The sequence below is a fragment of the Rousettus aegyptiacus genome, unplaced genomic scaffold (assembly GCF_014176215.1).
Source record: "Rousettus aegyptiacus isolate mRouAeg1 unplaced genomic scaffold, mRouAeg1.p scaffold_m13_p_1, whole genome shotgun sequence".
NCBI lineage: Eukaryota > Metazoa > Chordata > Mammalia > Chiroptera > Pteropodidae > Rousettus > Rousettus aegyptiacus.
This window is the reverse complement of record NW_023416284.1, coordinates 4827631-4847056: the sequence shown is the minus strand read 5'-3', so window position 1 is coordinate 4847056 and position 19426 is coordinate 4827631. Positions and strand designations below refer to the sequence as shown.

At 52.3% G+C, this 19426-nt stretch overlaps 1 protein-coding gene across 1 annotated transcript; it reads left to right on the top strand.

Moving 5' to 3' along the window:
* Positions 1-960: 960 nt before the first annotated feature.
* Positions 961-15320, top strand: ENO1 (enolase 1). Its single transcript, XM_016163613.2, has 12 exons — positions 961-1104; positions 3525-3618; positions 5922-6017; positions 7309-7367; positions 9043-9112; positions 9573-9706; positions 10147-10369; positions 11667-11864; positions 12604-12805; positions 13312-13420; positions 13636-13694; positions 14883-15320. Exons 2-12 carry the CDS (start codon positions 3534-3536, stop codon positions 14950-14952), a joined length of 1305 nt encoding a protein of 434 aa, XP_016019099.1. The 5' UTR covers positions 961-1104; positions 3525-3533; the 3' UTR covers positions 14953-15320.
* Positions 15321-19426: the final 4106 nt, after the last annotated feature.

The window sequence follows — 19426 nt, the reverse complement described above, 5'->3', positions numbered from 1 at the left end:
TTTCAATAGGTATTAGATCTTTCCTGATCAGGTAAAATCACTGCCCCCACATCTTTTTTTCATTTGCCAGACTACCGTGGAATGTGTTACCAGTTCTGAACTTCTGAGAAAACCCTTGCATATCCGTGTGAAATTCCAGTCCAAATCATCACATGCATGGTTCACGGAAAACCAGCTAGATTTGATCTACCTAAGTGGAAAAGGAAGGAGATGAAGTCCCCTCTCAAGACGCAACAATAACAAGAGTTAGAAAATGAACCCTGCGGAAGCACACGGAAATGTGCCCGATACGTAGGAAGCGCTCAAAAGTATTGGCTGCATTTAAAAGAAAGTGAACTTCCTTTCGGTCATCGGGGCTTGATATTCAAGCCTGACATTTTGTCCACACACAAGGACAAAAGGACGAGGTCACCTAGGCGGGCGCCGACAGGAGCACGCGGCCCCCGGAGCGGGGTGGGGGTCCCTGGAGGGGATGGGGGACCGCGACCGCCAACGTCTCCAGACCAACTGAGTCTTCTACCCACGCTGCGGCACAGGGGGCGGCTAGGGCGGGCGGCGAAGGTCGTCATCAAGGTCATGGGCCGGACGTGAGGCACCGGCGAGACGCTGCGTGCGTGCGGGACTCGGAGTACGTGATGGAGCCCCGAGCCCTCATGCCGGCCGCGCCGCCCCGCCCCTCCCCTGGGGTCCCGGCGCCCTCGACCCCGTTGGGCCAGGGGTCGCATCCAGGGTGGACCGCGAAGGGAGTCGGCGGCTCGCCCATACCCTTACACTGCTGCCACCGGCCCAGGGCCCCCCAACACCGCCACCCCGCCTCCGCGAGGGGTCGCCCCTCCTCTGCGCCTGGGCGGGGGCCGCAGGCCCACCCTTCTCCGGGAGTCGGAGGCCGAGTGACGGCTCGCCGGGCCAATGGCGAGGAGGCGCGGAGGGGGCGGGCCTGCGGGGCGGGAAGTGGGCGGGGCCTCGCCGAGCTAGGCAGGAAGTCTGTGCCGTCCGCCCGGAGACGAGCTGAGGGGCCTCGGAGCGTCCGGACGTAGCTTCTGACTGTCCACCCCGCGTCTGCAGCACTCCACCTCTTTCTCAGGCGGTGACACCCGTGGTTAGGTAAGGGCTCAGGGAAGGGCTGCCTAGCAGGCGAGCAGGCAGGCGGCTCGTGGGACCTCCGGGGACTTCGGCCCCTCCGACGGCGGGGACGTGGAGGGGGCGGGTCGGCGCGTGCCAGCGGGTCCGACGGGGCAGAATCGCTGCCCGAGGCGGGGGCGCGGCGCCGCAATCTCCGGAGGGATTAACCCGGGAAGACGGATTGACGGCACAGAACTGTGCTAGGCGTGCAGGAATCGAACGCGCAGGCCAGTTACGAGGAGGCGTTAAGGGTGGAAGGTTTGGGGGAGCTGCGGGCCTAACCCGGGTACTCGCGGAAGCCAGGCCCTTCCTAAAATGGAGGAAGGGGCAGGGAAGAGAGAGGTGCGCGCGAAGCTGCAGTGCCCCCTCCCCCACCAGCAGGCCCTGCTCCCCGCGGGTGGCCCTCGGCCTGCAGCCCCCGCGGCTGGGCGGCCAGCCCGCCCCCGCTCTGCAATGGGCAGGGACTAGTACAACTTCAGAAGGCGCAATTCGTGGGCAGACTGCAGCAGCGCGGTTGGATGACCGGGGAGTCTTCCACGCGACCTCGCCCAGGTCGGGTACGGGCGGCTCCCGGCTCCCCGGGCCGGCCACCTACAGTCGGCCCTGATCTGGCATGAAAAGCATGTGTTTTGAGAAAGTTTCCTGCTCGCTGCTTCCTCCGCAATGTGGTCTAAGCCCCGGGCGGTGCGGTCCGTTGGTTGACTTGCCTCCGCGGCACGTGTGGGCCTCGCCACGCGGTCCCTCCAGCCGCCCCTGGCCCGGGGTTCACTGTGAGTAGATGAAAAGCTGCGAAGACTCCTGGGCAGGCCAGCCTTCCTCCCTGCGTGCTCCCCGAACTTTAATGATGCCATATTTCTATCCAATGTAAAAATAAGTTGAAATTTATTTTCACGTGGTGAAAAACGTGGATTACCTTGTCTTATGTCACTAAAATGAAACAAAAAAAATGAGCTTTTATAACCGTATACTGAGGTAGTGTAATTAGGATGTGCTTAATTAAGTGTAATTTAAGAGTTTTATCTAAAATCTATAAATCAGTGGTGGCCTGGGGGTAGGGAGAGGTTGAATGGAAACAGCTGAGACCTTTTTTTGGATGATGGAAATGTAACACGGGTACATAGTTTGCCAAACTAAAAGTTAACTAAATATTTAAAACTAAATATGTTTAAAATTTTGCTTTTTTGTTAGATAGTAGATTAAAACTGGGTACCTCTTTATCCACTAATGAATAAAACTCTTTTGTTAAACAGACAACAAAGCCACAAAAAGTGACTTTTGAAACTGCTTCAGAACATTCCAGAGAAGATATTGGAGGGGAGCCTAGCTAGATAGTGGCTCTGAACATTAATTCAGTTCTTCTCCACACTTTAGTCCAACACGTTATTCAGTTTCTTCCTTGGATAAAAAAGCGAGAAAGGGCCTTTCTTTGAGGACTTACTGTTTGCAGCTGCAATTTTTTTTAATGTTGTTTTCAGAGAAAGATTTTTCCAGTTTGTAAATGTCTAATCATTATGTTGTATACCTGAAACTAATATATTGGACATCAATTGTAGCTGAAACATAAATTACCTAAAAGAAAAAAGGTTTTAAAGGAAGACTCTTCCTCGGAGTATCCTAGTGTTCAGAGGTGGACTCTCTTCCTCTTGTTTAGAAGCCATGACCTTTTATAATTAAATTTTTTAAATAGGGTAAACCGCCCTTTGAAAGAAATACTAATTAGATGTCATTATTGGTGTGCCCTATATTACTAAAGACCCAAGCACTGTGAGTTTTGAAAGGCCCAGAAAATGGCAGTTATAAAAATCACAGCGCACGGACCGCGGAGCTCACTCCTGGCCTCCGTACTCAACATTTCTGATTCACATTCCCCAGTTGCTACCTCAAGTTTGACTTGATGAAATATGTCCCAAACTTGTAATTCACTGTTTCACTCCAAATTAGATTTTCCTTCCCCATCCCACCATGTTTCGTCTTAGATAATTTTACCAATGAATGACCTTCATGTTCCCTTGGTCCTGACTTAGTCCCTTTCTGTGCCAGCCCTCGTTGTTAACTAATACAAATTAGTTTCTGACTGCCCCCACCCCTGGTCATTCTGCAGGCCACCAACACATCACTCTTTCCTGCTGGATTTGATTTTTCACTGGTACACACCGTTCTAGGCTTCCTTTGTTCATAGGACAAGGCTTGACCTACTGGGGGTTAAGCCCTTGCAGAGCTGGGCCTAACCTACTTTGTAGGAGCAAGTCCTGCCTCTTTCCAGCAGGCGTCTTCCCTAGCTAGCCAGCCTTCCTACGTCCAGTGTTTAGTCCAGTGCAGATTCTTTTAGTTTAGGGATCCTCAGAAGTGATCCCTTAGGGCCACATGATGATTTATGGAAAACGTGAACTGTTTCCCCACAGGAACTCACCATGTCTATTCTCAAGATCCATGCCAGAGAGATCTTCGACTCCCGTGGGAATCCCACTGTGGAGGTGGATCTCTGCACCTCAAAAGGTATGTGCTCCCCTTATTTGTAGTTCCTTCCACCATGCTCTGGTTTTTAAAACTTCCTTAAAATAACAGAGCCTTAGGCAAGAAAGAGTTGCTTTGAAAGCCTTTCCTTCCTGTGTGCACTGCTGGGCGTGGGTGCTGTCAGGCGTGGCGTCCTTGTCCCTAGAAGTGTCCTTGTCACCAGTTTGCTTCAAAGCTCAAGGTGACCAAATGAATAAGTGCAAGTATAAATATAGCACCGTCATCTTTGATTCCAGAAATCACTTTTAAACCAAAGATCAGGGACAATTTTTACTTCTGGGTGTGGGGACATTCCAGAGGCCCTTGGTTTCACCTGCCGTAAGTCCCTCCCCCCTTTTTTTTAACTAAGAAATTGACACTTCTATAGCCCTGTTATCTCCACTAGTGTCTTAGCTGTTTTCAAAATGGAGGTGATGGGTGAGGCTGGAAGAGGAGCTTTAAGCAGAATCACCAGTGATGCTGAGCACACAGCCCTGCCAGTCAGAGCTGAGTCATGCCCGTGAATCACAGGCCTGGCTGGCTCTGGAACCTTGGGCCCCTCCCTGCCCTCCTCTCCGGTCTCCTCACCGTTGCCCAGGAGAAGGAGGCCCCTTGAGTCTAGGTGTCATTGGGCCAAAATCCACCTGGGTTCTGCCCATGGGTACTCGCTGTGGAGAGCGCTCTCACAGTGGGGGTTTCTTCTGAGTGTGCGCTCTGTGGCAAATCCCATGGGCTTTTAGAGGATGCCCAGAATTTCCTTGCATCTTACAAGAGTGGCCTGCTTAGTCAGCAGTGGAACTTTCCACTTGGAAGGTAATGGACTTTAAACAACAACGAAAAAAGACCCAAGACACTTTGTTGGGAGTGGGGCATTTTCTTTGAAGCACTTTAAAATGCTGAAAGTTCATATTTTTTGAAATTTAAGGAAATGGAACTTTTATTCTTGTGTATCTTAATCCTTTTCAAAAAACAGGAAATCATGAATTTGTTAACCTTTCATCATGTCTTTCTTTCTTAGAATTTATTTTTTAGAGCAGTTTTAGGTTTATAGCAAAATCGAGCAGAAGGTACAAAGAGGTCCCACATCCCCCACCGTCAGAGTGGTACACCAGTTACAGTCGCACCTGCGCTGACACATTGTCAACCAAGTCCATCGTTTACATTAGGGTCACTCTTGGCTTTTGTCACTTCTTCACTTAGTCCGGTACGTGATGTGGATATGTAGAAAGCCAGGCCCTGTGTCACAGAGACTGTGTCCTCACACACCGTTGTGACCGTGACACAAGGCATACCAACAGATCATTTGATTGAAATACTTGGTTGACTTTTCTCTCTTTGTTCACCTGCCTTCACACCCTCAAACACCTACCAGTTCTTTGCGTACCTCAAGGGGAAATGCCTTTCAAGTAGATTCAGAGGCTGCCTACACTTTCTCCTCCCCTAAATGTGTCTGGCCCGTGTGACCAGATTTCTGCAGTACCTTACATGACACTGTCCTCCAGGATTTGCCATTTGTTGCTTCACAGTCCGGGTTTAGCCAGATGGCTGGTTTCTGTGGCTGCGGGACTAAGGTTCAGTGCTTAATTGTGTTCTAGTGTTATTAAACTCTGCACTTTTATTGTCTTTATTCCTCGCCCCGCCCAATCCTGTTTTATGGTTTCCTATTATGCAGAAAACTCCTCAAATAGCCTTTATTACTGCTCAGAAGCACATAAGCTATAGGTTCCTCTTGAGCAAACACTTCCAAGTCTTGCAAGCTAGCAAGTCGATCTCAAAGTTGTCCCGGGGAAACTTAGCGACAAGGCTCTCAAGCCGGACTGTCTGAAGCACCTCATAATGTTTCTGTTGATTACACGTTGAATAGTGGATACACTGGATAAAATATGACCACATTTTTTTCACTTCAGTATAGCTGCTGGGAAATGTCAAGTTCCCCAGGCGGCTCCCGTCATGTTTCTGTTGCCGCTGGGCATGGGGTGGTCGAGAGACCAGCGGCCGGGCTCCAGCCCGGTGAGCTCGTTAGTGATGCAGACTCGCCAACCTCCTGTTTCAGAAAACACCCAGGTGATAACGTGTGCACATTAAAGTTTGAGAAGCTCTGCTTACGCTACAGAAATTCATCAGTTTTACTGTAGGGTCTGCACTACAGAATCATGACATCCTGGAAGTCCAGAGCAGACCATCTGAGTCTCCCAGTTGGTGGAAGGGAGTGACTGTTCCCTAATGAGCCAGCCATCTGTGAGTGGCCGTGGGTGGTGAGGGCTGCAGTGCTTCTTAACCGCGAGCATTTTTTCCCTCCTTTCCAGGTCTCTTCAGAGCCGCTGTGCCCAGTGGTGCCTCAACTGGTATCTACGAGGCCCTAGAGCTCCGGGACAATGACAAGACGCGCTACATGGGGAAGGGTAAGAGTCAGCACGCACAGCCTTCCTCTGGAGCATGGCCGTGGCGCGTCTTCACGCCTCCACCGCTGCTCCTGGCCTGTCACGGCCCCCCCTCACTGTGTGGTGCTTGTAATGGTTTGGCCCACGCGTCACACGCGCTTGCACCCCACACACGGAAGGGCTGGAGAGCTGGCTTATTGATGCCAGGATTCCTAGACCTGTAAACTCAGGGCAAGAATTCTATAGTAGGTGGGCCAGGGAGCCTCAGGATGAGAGGACATGTTAACTAATCCTAACAGAAGGGCTCGCCAGTCTCCCAGGAGGGACCTGGGGGCCTTCCAGGCCATCAGCCCTCTTCAGGGGTCTAAAAGGGAAGTATCTGGAAGGTCTGGCCGATGGGTCTACTATAGGTCAGTCGTTGGTTGATCTGTTGACTGACTCACAGAAGTACTGCTCTGGCTGAGTAGGCCCCTGGCGGGCTTTGTGCAGATCTACCTCTTAGCCTGTGTGGCCAAGTTACAGAAAAGCAGAGGGCTGGACCCTGTAATCCCAGAGGGACTCTATCACCCTGGGGTGGAAATTGGTTCTCGTGGAAGGGGAAAAAATCTCACAGTATTACCATGGTTCGTGGCCCACAAAGGGCCACAGTACGCCCTTGGGGGAAGACAGGAAATAAGGCTGGGAAACCCCGTGCCAGAGTCCCAGCAGCCGCACTGTAGGAGGGCCGGGTGCTCAGTCCTCCTCCACTCTCTGCAGGGGGCTGTCCCACGGGTCACCGCGGCGCACGGCCCAGGCCGCCGCTTGCCGGAAGCAGGGCCGCGCTGCGCCCCGCTCGTGTGAGGGGGTCTCGTTCCTGTTTCCTCGCTGTCGCTCAGTGTCCTTCACAGCCTTTCTCTTCTGTTTCTTTTTCCTCCTCTTTCACTCTACTGGTCAGGCGTCTCCAGACCCGTTAAGTATATTAATGAGTTCCTGGCACCGGCCTTGTGCACGCAGGTAATGCGTTGGACCTTGGACGTCTTTTAGTTTCGGCCGCTGGTGCATCTGGTGCATGGTCTTGCCAACTAATGTCCCTCAGACATTCTGAGGGGTTTGCTCTGTATGCGGCTCTAACCCTGGGGTCCTAGGTAAAGCACTCAGACTGGGCCAGAAAGTCCTCTGACTTCGGGGGGAGAGGGAGCTGGGGGTTCAAAGGAGGCGCCGTTGCAGGTCTCTTGGTGGGCTTCTGTCTGGGTTAGCATCGCGGGCGCTCTCCAGTGCTGCTCAAGCCTGTTTTTCATTAATGTCAGTAATTTGATTTAATTGTTCCTTCTAGGTGTCTCAAAGGCTGTTGAGCACATCAATAAAACTATTGCACCTGCCCTGGTTAGCAAGGTAGGACTCGCCCCCGGTAACAAATGTGTATCAGAGCCATATGAGCATCTCCCGGGCCAGGGGCTTTCCTGTTTATTCTGAGCGCTGAAGGAGCCGATCGGATGCCCTGTCAGCATGAGAATTTTGCCGTTTCTAACCCACCTGCGTGTGCACGTGTGCACGTCTGAGCGCGTGGAGCTGGCTCAGGGAGGCGGGGCTGCCGTGGGGCCTTGACTTTCTCCTCCAGCTGTCTCGACCTCTGGGAAGTTGAGATCAGGAGTGTCAGACATAGTGTCCGTGGAGACCGCCTCACTTTTCATGAACTGTGGAGTTATTTACTGTATTTCTACTAACTTTAACAGTGCAACCTCCCGTTAAAGAAAATCTTACTTGGAACCTCAGTATATCAAACAGAATAAAAGTAGAGCTGCTGTAGGCGAGGTGGGGCTGGGGACCCACCACCCCTACCTGCTCGGCCGCTTTGCCTCTTTTATACCCCCATGGCTCCTGCGGTACTCGCCCAGATGGGAGCGGTGTGAACACCTCTGACTGGACAAGCTTTCTCAAGGCCGAAAGCCGCCACAGCTGCCTCCTCTGTCCCTGAGTGTAGTCTCCCCGCCCTGTGAGTTCATCCTGCACGCTGGCGGCGGAGGGACTCCGCCGTCTCTCTCCCCGGCTGGCTTATTTTGGCCTGGCCTTGGCAGTCTAATTGGTCCCCAGCCGAAGTTTCTCGTCACTGCTCTGCCAGCGCACACCCCACGTCCCAGTCCCCTGGGCGCCCCACACACCCCTGTTCTCTGTGCCTCGGTTCCCTTACCTGGCGTGACTAACCGCAGCAGGGCTCTCCTGGACTTTTTGCCCTTGGGAACATCCTTCAGTCGAACTCTTGGTGAGGGTTGATCTCTGAAGCCATCTGCTTGAGATCCTGACTTTCCAAAGACGGCTTGTCAGAAAAGCAGAAGATGACGCGTTGTTAACATGGCACGCTGGCGTTATAGATGATTTTCCTTTTATATATTAGTTTTTATATGAAGAATATATAAAATATCCAAAGTTTTTAAAATACTGATTTTTATTGAAAATTACTTTGAGCCAGTTTTCAAGATGTCAGTTTTATTACTTTATAATCCTACCAAAAATATTCATTTTGATCATTCATTAACTCTTGCTAAATGATGGACTCTCTTTCATCAACTGATGGAGTTTGCTGTCATCAAAGGTCACAAGAGTGACAGCAGTGTGTAGCCACCTTTGAAGAGCATAGCTCATTTGCATGAACAGTGAATTCTGTTATTTATTGCCCAAAAGGTCGCCCTGCTTTGTAGTAACACCTTTTGAATCACGCACCAGACGGTCGTGTTACACGTGCTGTAACTTTGGTCTCTGAGAACAACCTTTATGACACGAGGACCGTACCGCGTGTGTCTCACATGGCTCCCGGTGCTTGGAGAAGCGACCGAACTGTCAGAGCAGGTGAAGGGACCTTTGTTTCCCTTTTTCTCTTAAAGTTTTGTTTCCCATGATTCTCCCTTCTCCACCCCCGCCTTTTTTTGCCTGTCAAACAAACATGCTGCACAGAACAGATTTAGACTTTGTACAGCTCCAAAGTTTTGTCAGTCCATGACAAGTGTGCGAGGTCATGCAAATAGAGTGACATCACTGTCTCCCAGCAGCTCATCCTCCCTTCTCCTTGTAGAAACTGAACGTCACGGAGCAGGAGAAGATCGACAAACTGATGATAGAGATGGACGGGACAGAAAATAAATGTGAGTGCCCCGAGGCAGACCTTTGCCGGGGAAGATCGTGCTGTCTCCCGAAGACCTCTTAAGGCCTTTGGGGAGAGGTGGTGTCCCTGACGGTGAACTTGACTACCGTCCGTGGTCTCTTGCCTCATCTGCTAAATCACGTTTTTAAATATCAGGAGCATAACCAGGTGACCACAGCATGTCTGCAGAGTTACTCGAAAGAGGGTTGTCTTTTATTTTAAGTCAGGCAATTTATGGCATTTGCCAGCGTTCCACACGCCAAAGGAAGAGCTTCCTCTTAGGGATAAAAGCAGATGACTTCACATGGAGTGCCGTTTGCGTTTCTAGCTTGAATGTGGAAAGTACATATGATAAAGAGGAAAAGATTCTGAATGTAAGCCGAAGTGCTCACACAGGTGGGAAGGCAGCTGAGGAAAGGTTGGTGAGAAAGAAATACCTCAATTTAACTGTTCCATTCTAGCTAAATTCGGTGCAAACGCCATTCTGGGAGTGTCCCTGGCCGTCTGCAAGGCGGGAGCTGTTGAGAAGGGGGTGCCCCTGTACCGCCACATTGCTGACTTGGCTGGCAATTCTGAGGTCATCCTGCCAGTTCCGGTGAGTGGCTTCAAACTTCCCGAATGAGGAATTGGGAGCATTAACTTTCATGGTGCCCCAAGACCACTCATGTTTTGATCTCGTCCACCTGTGACTCTCCCAACGCAGTGGACCACAAGTAGGCTCTGAGGTCTCAGCAGCGGACAAGTTGTCTGCCATTTGCTAAGGGTGACCTTGAGCAAGTGACAACTTGCCTGCCCCCAAAGTCAAGTCCTAAGGCCGATGGGAGAATGAAAATTGCACTTGTTGAGCTGCGTGCATCCGCTTAGAGCAGCCAGTGCTTCGAACAGGGAGCGCCTCTGGCAGTGACGACTGCAGTTAGTTACCAAGAGGCCAGGAGCATTGCATAGCCACACGTGGCCGTGCGGTTGGGTGTCGGGGGCTTGTCGCTCGTGGGCTTCTCTGGGCCGGGGGCTGGACTTCTCTCTGTCTCCCCGCAGGCCTTCAACGTCATCAACGGCGGGTCTCATGCGGGCAACAAGCTGGCCATGCAGGAGTTCATGATCCTTCCTGTGGGTGCAGCAAACTTCACGGAAGCCATGCGCATTGGCGCGGAGGTGTACCACAACCTGAAGAATGTCATCAAGGAGAAATACGGGAAAGATGCCACCAACGTGGGTGACGAAGGCGGGTTCGCTCCCAACATCCTAGAGAATAAGGAAGGTAAAGGCTCTGGAGGGACCCCGAGCTCTGCAGCCCTGCCCGCCTCAGTCCGATCTGCCGCACCCGCCACCTGGGGAGTGTTGTTCTTCCCACCTTTCCTTCTTCTAGCATCAGAGCGCAGAGCTGCACAGAGTTTGGGGGAGGGCATGGGAGCTAGCACTTCGTTTAAAAAAAAAAAATAGCAAGGAATTTTCTTATTAGCTTGACTTCTGAACGGCCCAAATGGTTTGTTCGAATTGGGCTGATGGCATGGAGAGGCAGTTTTGTTGTTCTTGGTCCCCCTGTCAGGGGTAAAGCTTTGAAATCGCAGTGTCTGAGGAGATGCCATCTATTGAGGACTGTGATCAATAATCTAGTTCGTTCTTCACCCACACGGGTGCTCACACAGCTGTTTTTTGTTTTGAATTCTTAGGGACAGAATTCGATGTGAAAATTCAGTGGAGGGTACGGAAAGTCTTAGAACAAGAATGCACGGCTGAGTTTTGTGCTGTAGAAGGAAAAGTGGGGCTCAAGCATCTTTTGTTGCCTTCAAGGGCACCTAGTGAAAGAAAACAATCCAGCCTGCTCTTTGGAGAGCAGGAAATTGCTGGTGTTTGGCCATTTTGACCTATTAAAAAATGTTCTTTTCACATGGCTCAACCTAAAACTGCAAGTCTTTGCTGTAGAACAGGAGCCACGTGGTTTTGTCAGTTTCCCTACGGGCAGCGTGGCCAAGTGAGGCTGGGCCTGAGCTCTGGGCAGCAGAGCCCGGTGTCCTGTGCTCCCTTCCCCTCTGCTCCCTCTTGGATCCCAGCCTCGCTCTATTTAAAGCCTGTTCCATGGGACAGCTGATCTCAGCTGGTCACTGTCATTGTACCTTGGCCGTTTCCGGGCACTAAATTTGGGAGTATCTGTCAGAGAGCCTCATCCCAGAGGTCCCCAACTTTTTTAGCACCAGGGACCGGTGCTCCTATGAGAGTAACACCTGATGATCTGAGGCGATGACGCTGGTGCTGGGGAGCGGCTGCAGATACGGACGAAGCTTCATTCGCCTGCCTGATAGGCCACGGCCCAGTACCAGTCTGTGGCCCAGGGGTTGGGGAGCCCTGATTTAGAGTCAAGATCGAATTTCCCACTTGGTGATGCAGTATTGGTGGTGTCTGGTCCCGAAGCCAATAAAGCAGCCAGAATCCTTGACCATGGTGGGCGGGGCCAGGGCGCCTCCTGGGCTCTGTGAGGCTCCCGTTAGGCAGCTGCTAAAGGGAACCCTCACCTCCTCCTGCCTGGTTCCCACGCTTGCTACCGTTCTCGCTTCCAGCCCTGGAGCTGCTGAAGAATGCCATCGGGAAAGCCGGCTATACCGACAAGGTGGTCATCGGCATGGATGTGGCCGCATCTGAGTTCTTCAGGTCAGGGAAGTATGACCTGGACTTCAAGTCACCCGATGACCCCAGCAGGTACATCACCCCTGACCAGCTGGCCGACCTGTACAAGTCCTTCATCAAGGACTACCCAGGTGAGTGCTTCCGGGCGGGGGCTGCAGCCCTGGGCGTCCTGAGGGGCCTCTCCAGGCCAGGTGCACACAGTTACGTGAGGGGCTTGGCGCGGTGCTGCAGAGGAGTCGGGGAGGATCCTCAGTGCCAGCTAGCAGTGACACCGTGTGGTTGCCTTCTGTCACTGTCACTGCAGCCTCCTCAGCAGACAAGGCTTTTTCTCGGTTAGAGCAGGAGGAAAGCAGGCTTTGTCATGCAGAGTGAGCGGGTGCTCCTTGGGCTCTGCTCACCTCCAGGCAGGGGAGGTGGGGACTCTGCTGTTATATGAGAGAGGGATCTGCAGCACAGAGCCCCTGAAGTTGCCTGAGGGCATGGCATGCAGCAAGCGAGGGGGTAGTTTCCAGACCAGGAAGTGTGTGGCCCAGCCCCTGCGGGTCACCGCTCAGCTACACAGCTAGTTCAAGGTGCCGCCGAGACGCAAACCCAGGTCTTCATTCTCCAGTTCGTAGCTCCGTCGGTGGCCTTAGACTCACACCACCCGGGCCGGTGAGCGCCCCACGTAGTAAGCGTGAGGTCGCAGGGCTGCAGGCGACTGGCGCCCTGTCACAGCAATTGAGAGGGCAGCATTTCCAGGATGTGCGCTGGGGAGCTGTTCCTGCCCCGTCGGTGAGGGAGGTGCTAGTTGGGCGGGAAGCGAGGCTGTGGGGTCGCTGTTCAGACGGTGGGGGAGGTCACACTGATGGCACCTGGCTCTTTCCTCAGTGGTGTCTATTGAAGACCCCTTCGACCAGGACGATTGGGAAGCGTGGCGCAAGTTCACTGCCAGCGCAGGAATCCAGGTGGTGGGGGACGATCTCACCGTGACCAACCCAAAGCGCATCTCCAAGGCCGTGGACGAGAAATCGTGCAACTGCCTCCTGCTCAAAGTGAACCAGATCGGCTCAGTGACCGAGTCTCTTAAGGCGTAAGTGCCCTTGGGAGCAGCTGTCGTGGAGCAAGGGGCTCAGTCTGAACGAGAGCCCCTCTCCAGTGTTGGGGAGCCCTCATGACTGGAACTGCAACAGGGCTTCAATTTCAAACTGGGAGAGGGGGAACTTTTAAAATAAGCGATGGCACCCAGGGGACTGCGGCGTTGGGCAGTTGTGATCTGATTCTGGCCACTTTATAACTCTAGACTTGTAATTTAATTTCACATGGAGAAAGGGGGTCTGAGGAGATAGTTCTCCCTTCTCTCAGGAAGGCTGAACCCTGTTTTTCAAACTTGACTAGAGGGCTGAGGTCCTCAAGGTCATGTGAGGTCACAGGAGGGCAAGGACCATCATCTTCCCCTGGACTTGAGAGCGAGCAGCAGCTGCTCTGCGGTGCTGGCCCCTCCCCTGGTCCCCTGCCAGGGGTAATGTCGCAGCATCAGAAAGGGCTGTTGTGCCCGGGAAATGGAGTCGTGCCATCTCGTTGTTCCCTGACTTCTAGGTGCAAGCTGGCCCAGTCCAATGGGTGGGGTGTCATGGTGTCTCATCGCTCCGGGGAGACCGAAGATACCTTCATCGCCGACCTGGTGGTGGGGCTCTGCACCGGGCAGGTGAGGGCCCCCGGGAATGAGAGCTGGTCCATCCTCTCTGACCCCGGCTTCCTGGCACAGATTGGGTTGGGGGTGTCCTGGATGCCTCTTGGATCTCCTTCCTATGGTCAGAGATTCTCCTTAAGAAGCTGTCCTGTCTGCCCTGGAACCCTCTCCTCCCCAAAACCAAGATTCAGTGTCCACTGTAAACAAACTTGACCTTTTCTTTTCTCCAGATCAAGACTGGTGCTCCTTGCCGATCTGAGCGCTTGGCCAAGTACAACCAGATTCTCAGGTAAAGAGGATGTGCCCACCGAGTGTGTGGGTGCTGCCCTCCACCGGGGTGTGGGTGAGGGAGGAGGCTAAGTAGTACTAGGCTGGGGCCCAACTGGGTCTAGAATGGGAGGAGCCCTAACGCATGGTCCCCCAGCGAGCCTGGTCCATGCAATGCTGCCATCTGCTGGCAGGAAAGGGAATAGGCTCCTCTGTGGATAATTATAAAATTATAGAAGCTTTAGAGATGATCTAATTTAGCATCCTTATTTTGTAAACGAGGAAATGAGGGTTCAAAGAGATGAAGAAAATTGCTCCAGGACAAACAGCAGGGTGTCCCCTGTTTAGCACCTTCAGAGGCTCCCCTCTGTCTTGGTTGTGTCCTTGGTGTGTCCTTAGGAAGCTCCCAAACACAGGGAGACTTGCCCCCTCCCCCGCCCCCATTACTTCTTTTACTGTTGCGGAGGGCAGGGAAATGCCTATTTTATGTTTTCTTCACCTCATCCTTTTTTAAGAAACTGTCCTAGGAAATGTCAAGCGTTAAAAAAAAAATAGCGAGCAGTAGAATATCTGCCTTTTTCCATCACCAAGATACAACGGCTGTCACTGTTCTCCATGCTTGTCTCTACACTCTAGTTGTGATTTTTGCTGAGAATTTTTAAACATTTCACAATTTCACCTGTAAATACTTGCGTATATATCCCTTTCGAATAAAGATTTATTTTTTAACATAACTGTTCTAGTGTTTAGTTCCCCAAGCTAGCAGTAATTTCATAATATCAGCCCCTGTCTATTCATATGTTCAGTCTCGCCAGGACCCTGTATTCTCTCTAGTAAGTCCCCTTCCTTTTATCCCATGCCTCTTATTTGTTGAAGAAACAGTTTTTTTCCATTAGAAAATGTGTATGTTCGAAGAAATAGCAACCCTGACATTTTTTCTATTTTGTCCTTCAGAAACATGGGGGGCAGTGGGGAAAAGGGGCAGCAGGTGACAGCTTGCCCAGTGAATTGTGGGGGTGAGCAGAGCGGAGTGCTCGTCTGTTCCCACATCTCAGAGAAGCTCAATTAGAGAGGACTGGGGGCTCAGTTGGACAGAGGAGGCAGGTGCTGGGGTCGTGACTTGCTGGAAGGTGTGTTTCTGCCACATCTCTGGGTGAGAAAACTTCCTGCGTTGAGACTGCTGTTTTTCTCCCCCTCTCTCCTTCCCAAGAATTGAAGAGGAGCTGGGCAGCAAGGCCAAGTTTGCCGGCAGGAACTTCAGAAACCCCCTGGCCAAGTAAGCTCCGGGCAGGAACCTCTGAGGCATGCGGTCACGAGTCAGCTAATTAGACCTGCTCCCAGCGTCCCCACGGGTACCTCCAGGCCCCCAGCTGATTCGTGCAGGAGCCTCTGGGGGTTACGTGCCCGCCCCCTCCCTGCGGTGGTCTCGCCGCTTCCTTAGAACCGCTGCAAAGACCAAACTCGACCATGTGGAACCCTGCTAGCAGCTCTAGTTTTGTAGTCATGTGATCGCCCAGATCACTGTTCTCACCTCGCTTCCCAAGGCCCTGGCGCCAACTGTATCCACATTGTATCTCCAAGGTGTTCACAGGTACGGTCCCCAGTGGTTTTGTGTGCAAAATAAAAAGGCTTCAGTGACCGGTAGGAATACTCCGTGTATGTGTATGTGTGGGGGACAGTCTGCGAGCCTCTGTTCTTGTGTTGTCCTGGGGGCGTTGCAGTGAGCCTGCAGGAGCTAGAGGCTTGTGTCAAGAAGGGGACAAGGAGTTGAAGACATTTACGTAAGACCTTGCAAGGGCAGTTGCGGCAGGTGAGGGGACGTGCGCTCTGTCCTTCAATCGAAGTTGGGTCCGAGCTGGGAGGCAGGGTGGCTTCCAAGTCTGTACACCTTGGGGAGAAAACACAAATGCAGAGCTGTTAAGATTGTCTCAAAGGCTGTGGCTTCTAGGTCACCTGACCATATTCAAACCAGAGGGACGGCAGGAGGAAAGCGAACCATCCGGGGCGGGCTGGAACGTCGATTCCCTCCCCCGGGAAGCGGGTAAAGGAAGCGTTAAAAGGTCGCTCCAGGGAGGGAGGGTATCTAGCGGGCCTTGGAACCCTATTGAGATTAATTAAAATTTGATTCACTGACCTCATTTCAAGTGCTCGAAAGCTGCGCATAGCTGTGCGTAGCCCGAGCCGCTGTGTTGGGTAGAGCCGAGTAAGCATTAGCGTCGCAGGGAGCGCCGTTCACGGTAATCAGCTCAGGCTGTGCGGCGCTGCGCGAGGAAGTGCCCCTTGAAGAGGTCTGATGTCTGAGCATTTTATTTTTCTTCCCCTAAAATAATTTGATAGTCTACTGAAGTGTTTGAATAGTATCGGGACCAGGAGGCCCCCTCGTGGACATTCTTGTTCGTTGTTTTTCCGTCAGGTTTTAACTCAAGTAGAACTGGGTGTGTGTGTGTGTGTGTGTGATGTTTATCACAAGGAATTGGCTTCTGTCATTGGGTTTGGCTCAGCAAATCTAAAACCCATAGGGCAGCCAGTCAGAAGGGAGGGTGACCAGGACAGAACTCCACAGGCCCAGGTGACGTGCTGGCTCCCGGGAGCACTTCCTTCTCGTGGGAAGACCCACACCGGTCATCCAGGAAAATTCCTTGTTTAAAGTCAGCTGACGAGTGGCTCTCAAGTGATACCTGGATCAGTATTTGAATATCAGGACTCTAGTTGACAGGTCACAAAGCTGTCATAGTCCATCCTGTGTCAATGCTGCAGCCGCTCATGTCTTGAACCGTCCTCAATCTCCAGTAACAGCAATAACAGCCCTCCTACTGACAGGTGTGGAGCACGCGCGCGCGTGTGCACACACACCCCACCCCTCCCCGCACGCCACCCCAGCCACCCACCCTTCCAGGCTTTAAGGCTGGTTTCTACATGAAAATTAGTTCTGGGAGGAGGCGGAGTGAATCGTTGAGCTGGCGCAGTCTTACTAGAGTGTTTGTTTATCCCAGCCTTAGAGCAGCAAGTTGGCATTAGTATTTTTAAACTCAGTTTAAGGTCAGCATTTTCTGACATTGATTTTAACACAATGACTATCAGATACAGGCATTTGTTGCTCTCAGGTTCAAGGGCAAGTGTAGGCAGGATCTCTTTCAAAGGTGCTCCACCCTGACAGAAGGCCACCAGCTGGGGCTCAATGGGTAAGGACAGGTAATAGATAAATTCTGACCCAGCAAAAAGAAAGCACGCTCTTAACTGGTTGGCAGAAGCTGCTGGAAGGATTGCAGACCAAGGGACCTCCCGGGGCTGTCATCTGAATCAGGGCAGGTGACGTGAATTTGAAGTTTCCAGGAAACCATTTGTGGGGTTTTATGAGGTCCTAGGAGGTTAGACGTGTTTCTGGATCACATGGGCTTGCAGGAATTTTGAGTGTTTTTAAAGTAAACAGCATACGTCTATAGTCTCAGCACTTTTTTTTTTTAAATTTTATATTACAAATGCTTTTCTACAAAACGTATTTCATTCATGTCCTCCAAGCCCCAGATTATTGCATCTCTGACATTTCAAACAAAAGCCACTTGAGGCAGTGGTTCTCCAATGTTGGCCGTGTACCAGCATCACCCTGTTGCCCAGACTAAGAACACCCATCTTGGGGTGGGACCCAAAGCATCAGTAATACTTAAGGTCCTGCAGCTGAGCCGTGTGCAGCCGAGCCGGAGAACCACTGGCGCAGAGTGAATGATGCGCAGGGCCGCCGATGACCCGGCAGGGCCGGAATGCCCAGACTGCAAGGAGACTGGAAGCTGCCGGGTTTTCCCCGAAAAACCCCAGCCCTGGTGCTGTTTTGATGAATGCGGCTGAGGCTGGGAGATGGCGGCTGAACGCCGTCGACAGGCCACGGAGCTGGGCCGTGTTGCAGGGAGGGGGCTGTGATGGGAGCCTGCCTCTTGGCTTGAATTCTGTGCTGGGACCTGGAGATGCAGCCAAGTCAGCCCACCTCCAAGCAGCAGGGGTCCCAACACCTGCTCCGCGCCCCCCCCCCCCCCCGCAGCCACAGTGCAGGCTGTGCAGTGGCGGGGCGCACAGGAGAGCTAGGTGACGTGCTCGGGTTCCGGCCCTTCCGTGGGAGGCCTGTACTTCAGTTTCCCCATCTGGAAAATGGAGCTAATGAAGAGTGCAGCCTCGGGTTGTCACACAGGGCGCACCCCACACGATTGCATCGACTTAGGCTGTTACTCAAGATGAAATGAATTAAACAGGCACAGACAACCCCCTAAGGAGGGACAGACACAAGAAGGGGACGGGGGTCTTTCGAGCATGTAAAAGTCCCCCCAGTGGTGATTAAACAAATGGGACAGATTGGAGTGGGAAGCTCACAGCGGCCCTGGGAGAGGATGGGGACCCGCCGAGCTGACCTGCGGTTTAACGGCCTCGCAGAGGGGTGATGTACGTTCAGTGACAGGCACCCGCCACGGTCAGGACAGAGAAGCGCTCCAGCACCCCGAGAGTTCCTGGATCCCCTTCCCAGTCAGTCTCCACCCTTAACCCCTGGACCCAGTGTTTTCAAAAACTCCAAATTATCAAAATCTAAAAGAAACAGATTTCTTGTAAAACTTGCCATTTCCGGGTGTTGGCAGATCGGGACGCCGTCAACGCTGGGCCTGCGGTGGGAGAAGGCAGCCGCCGGCCCCAGCTCCCAGCTCCCTCACACCTGCGGGCCCTCCGCGGCTGCAGCCCTGCTCCGTGCTCTGCTCTGCAGGCTCTGTTCCCAACTTTCCTTTTCTGTAAAAATCCTGTCCCCAAGGGTTCTGTGAGTTCAGGTCCTCCGGGGCTTCTCTGCCATCGACAGCTGATCTCCCTGTGCTTTAAGGTAGCAACGACGCCCCAGACACAACCTTGAACTCTCCAGCTCATCTAAGACCCAGAAACTGGGCAGGCAGGCACCACCTTCATCTAATCAGGCCCCTCGGCTCTTAATGGGAGGCCGCCTGGCCAGTGGCACCCCCACTCCTGCCCTTCCTGCTGCAGAGCGAGTGTGAGGGCTCGCTAATCAGGGCTGCTGTCCGCTGGGACAGGAATTGATAGCAAGCTCATTTGCATAGTGACCTAAGACAGTAATTAAACCCAGGCGCCCCAGGGGTGAGAAGTAAGCACATTAATTCAGGAGCAATTAAAACCCTCCAACTTCACCGTCACACAGCCACCACTTCTGAGACTGGCTCTCACTGATGACAGTCACCTTTGGGCTCCCTCTTTTGGCCACCAGACTGCAGACATGACTGCATGTTTCTGAGGGGGGCCATGCTCAGGCCTAAGTGGGGGCAGCTTCTCTGACTCTGGCTTCTCCAGGACCCCTGATCCTGTTACAAAGAACTTCCTATGCAAGACAATACCCTAGCTTTTTTTTCTTTTTTTACTTGTGGCAAAATACAGCAAAATTTACCATTTTAACCATTTTCAAGTGTATGACTCAGTAGTATTAAGTATATCCATCACCATTATCTATTTCCAGAACTATTTTATTACCCCAGACAGAAACTCCACATTAGGCAGTAACTCCCCATTCCCCACTCTGGGCTCCGGTGACCTTTATTCTAATTTGCATTTCTATGAATTCACCTAAATATTATGCATACAATATTTATCGTTATCTGCCTTATTTCACTTGGCATATTTTTTTTCAAGGTTTAATCTCTTTTTTGGCTGGATACTATTCCGTTTTGTGGGTGTACCACATCTGTTTATCCAGTCATCGGGTGGTAGGCCCTTGGG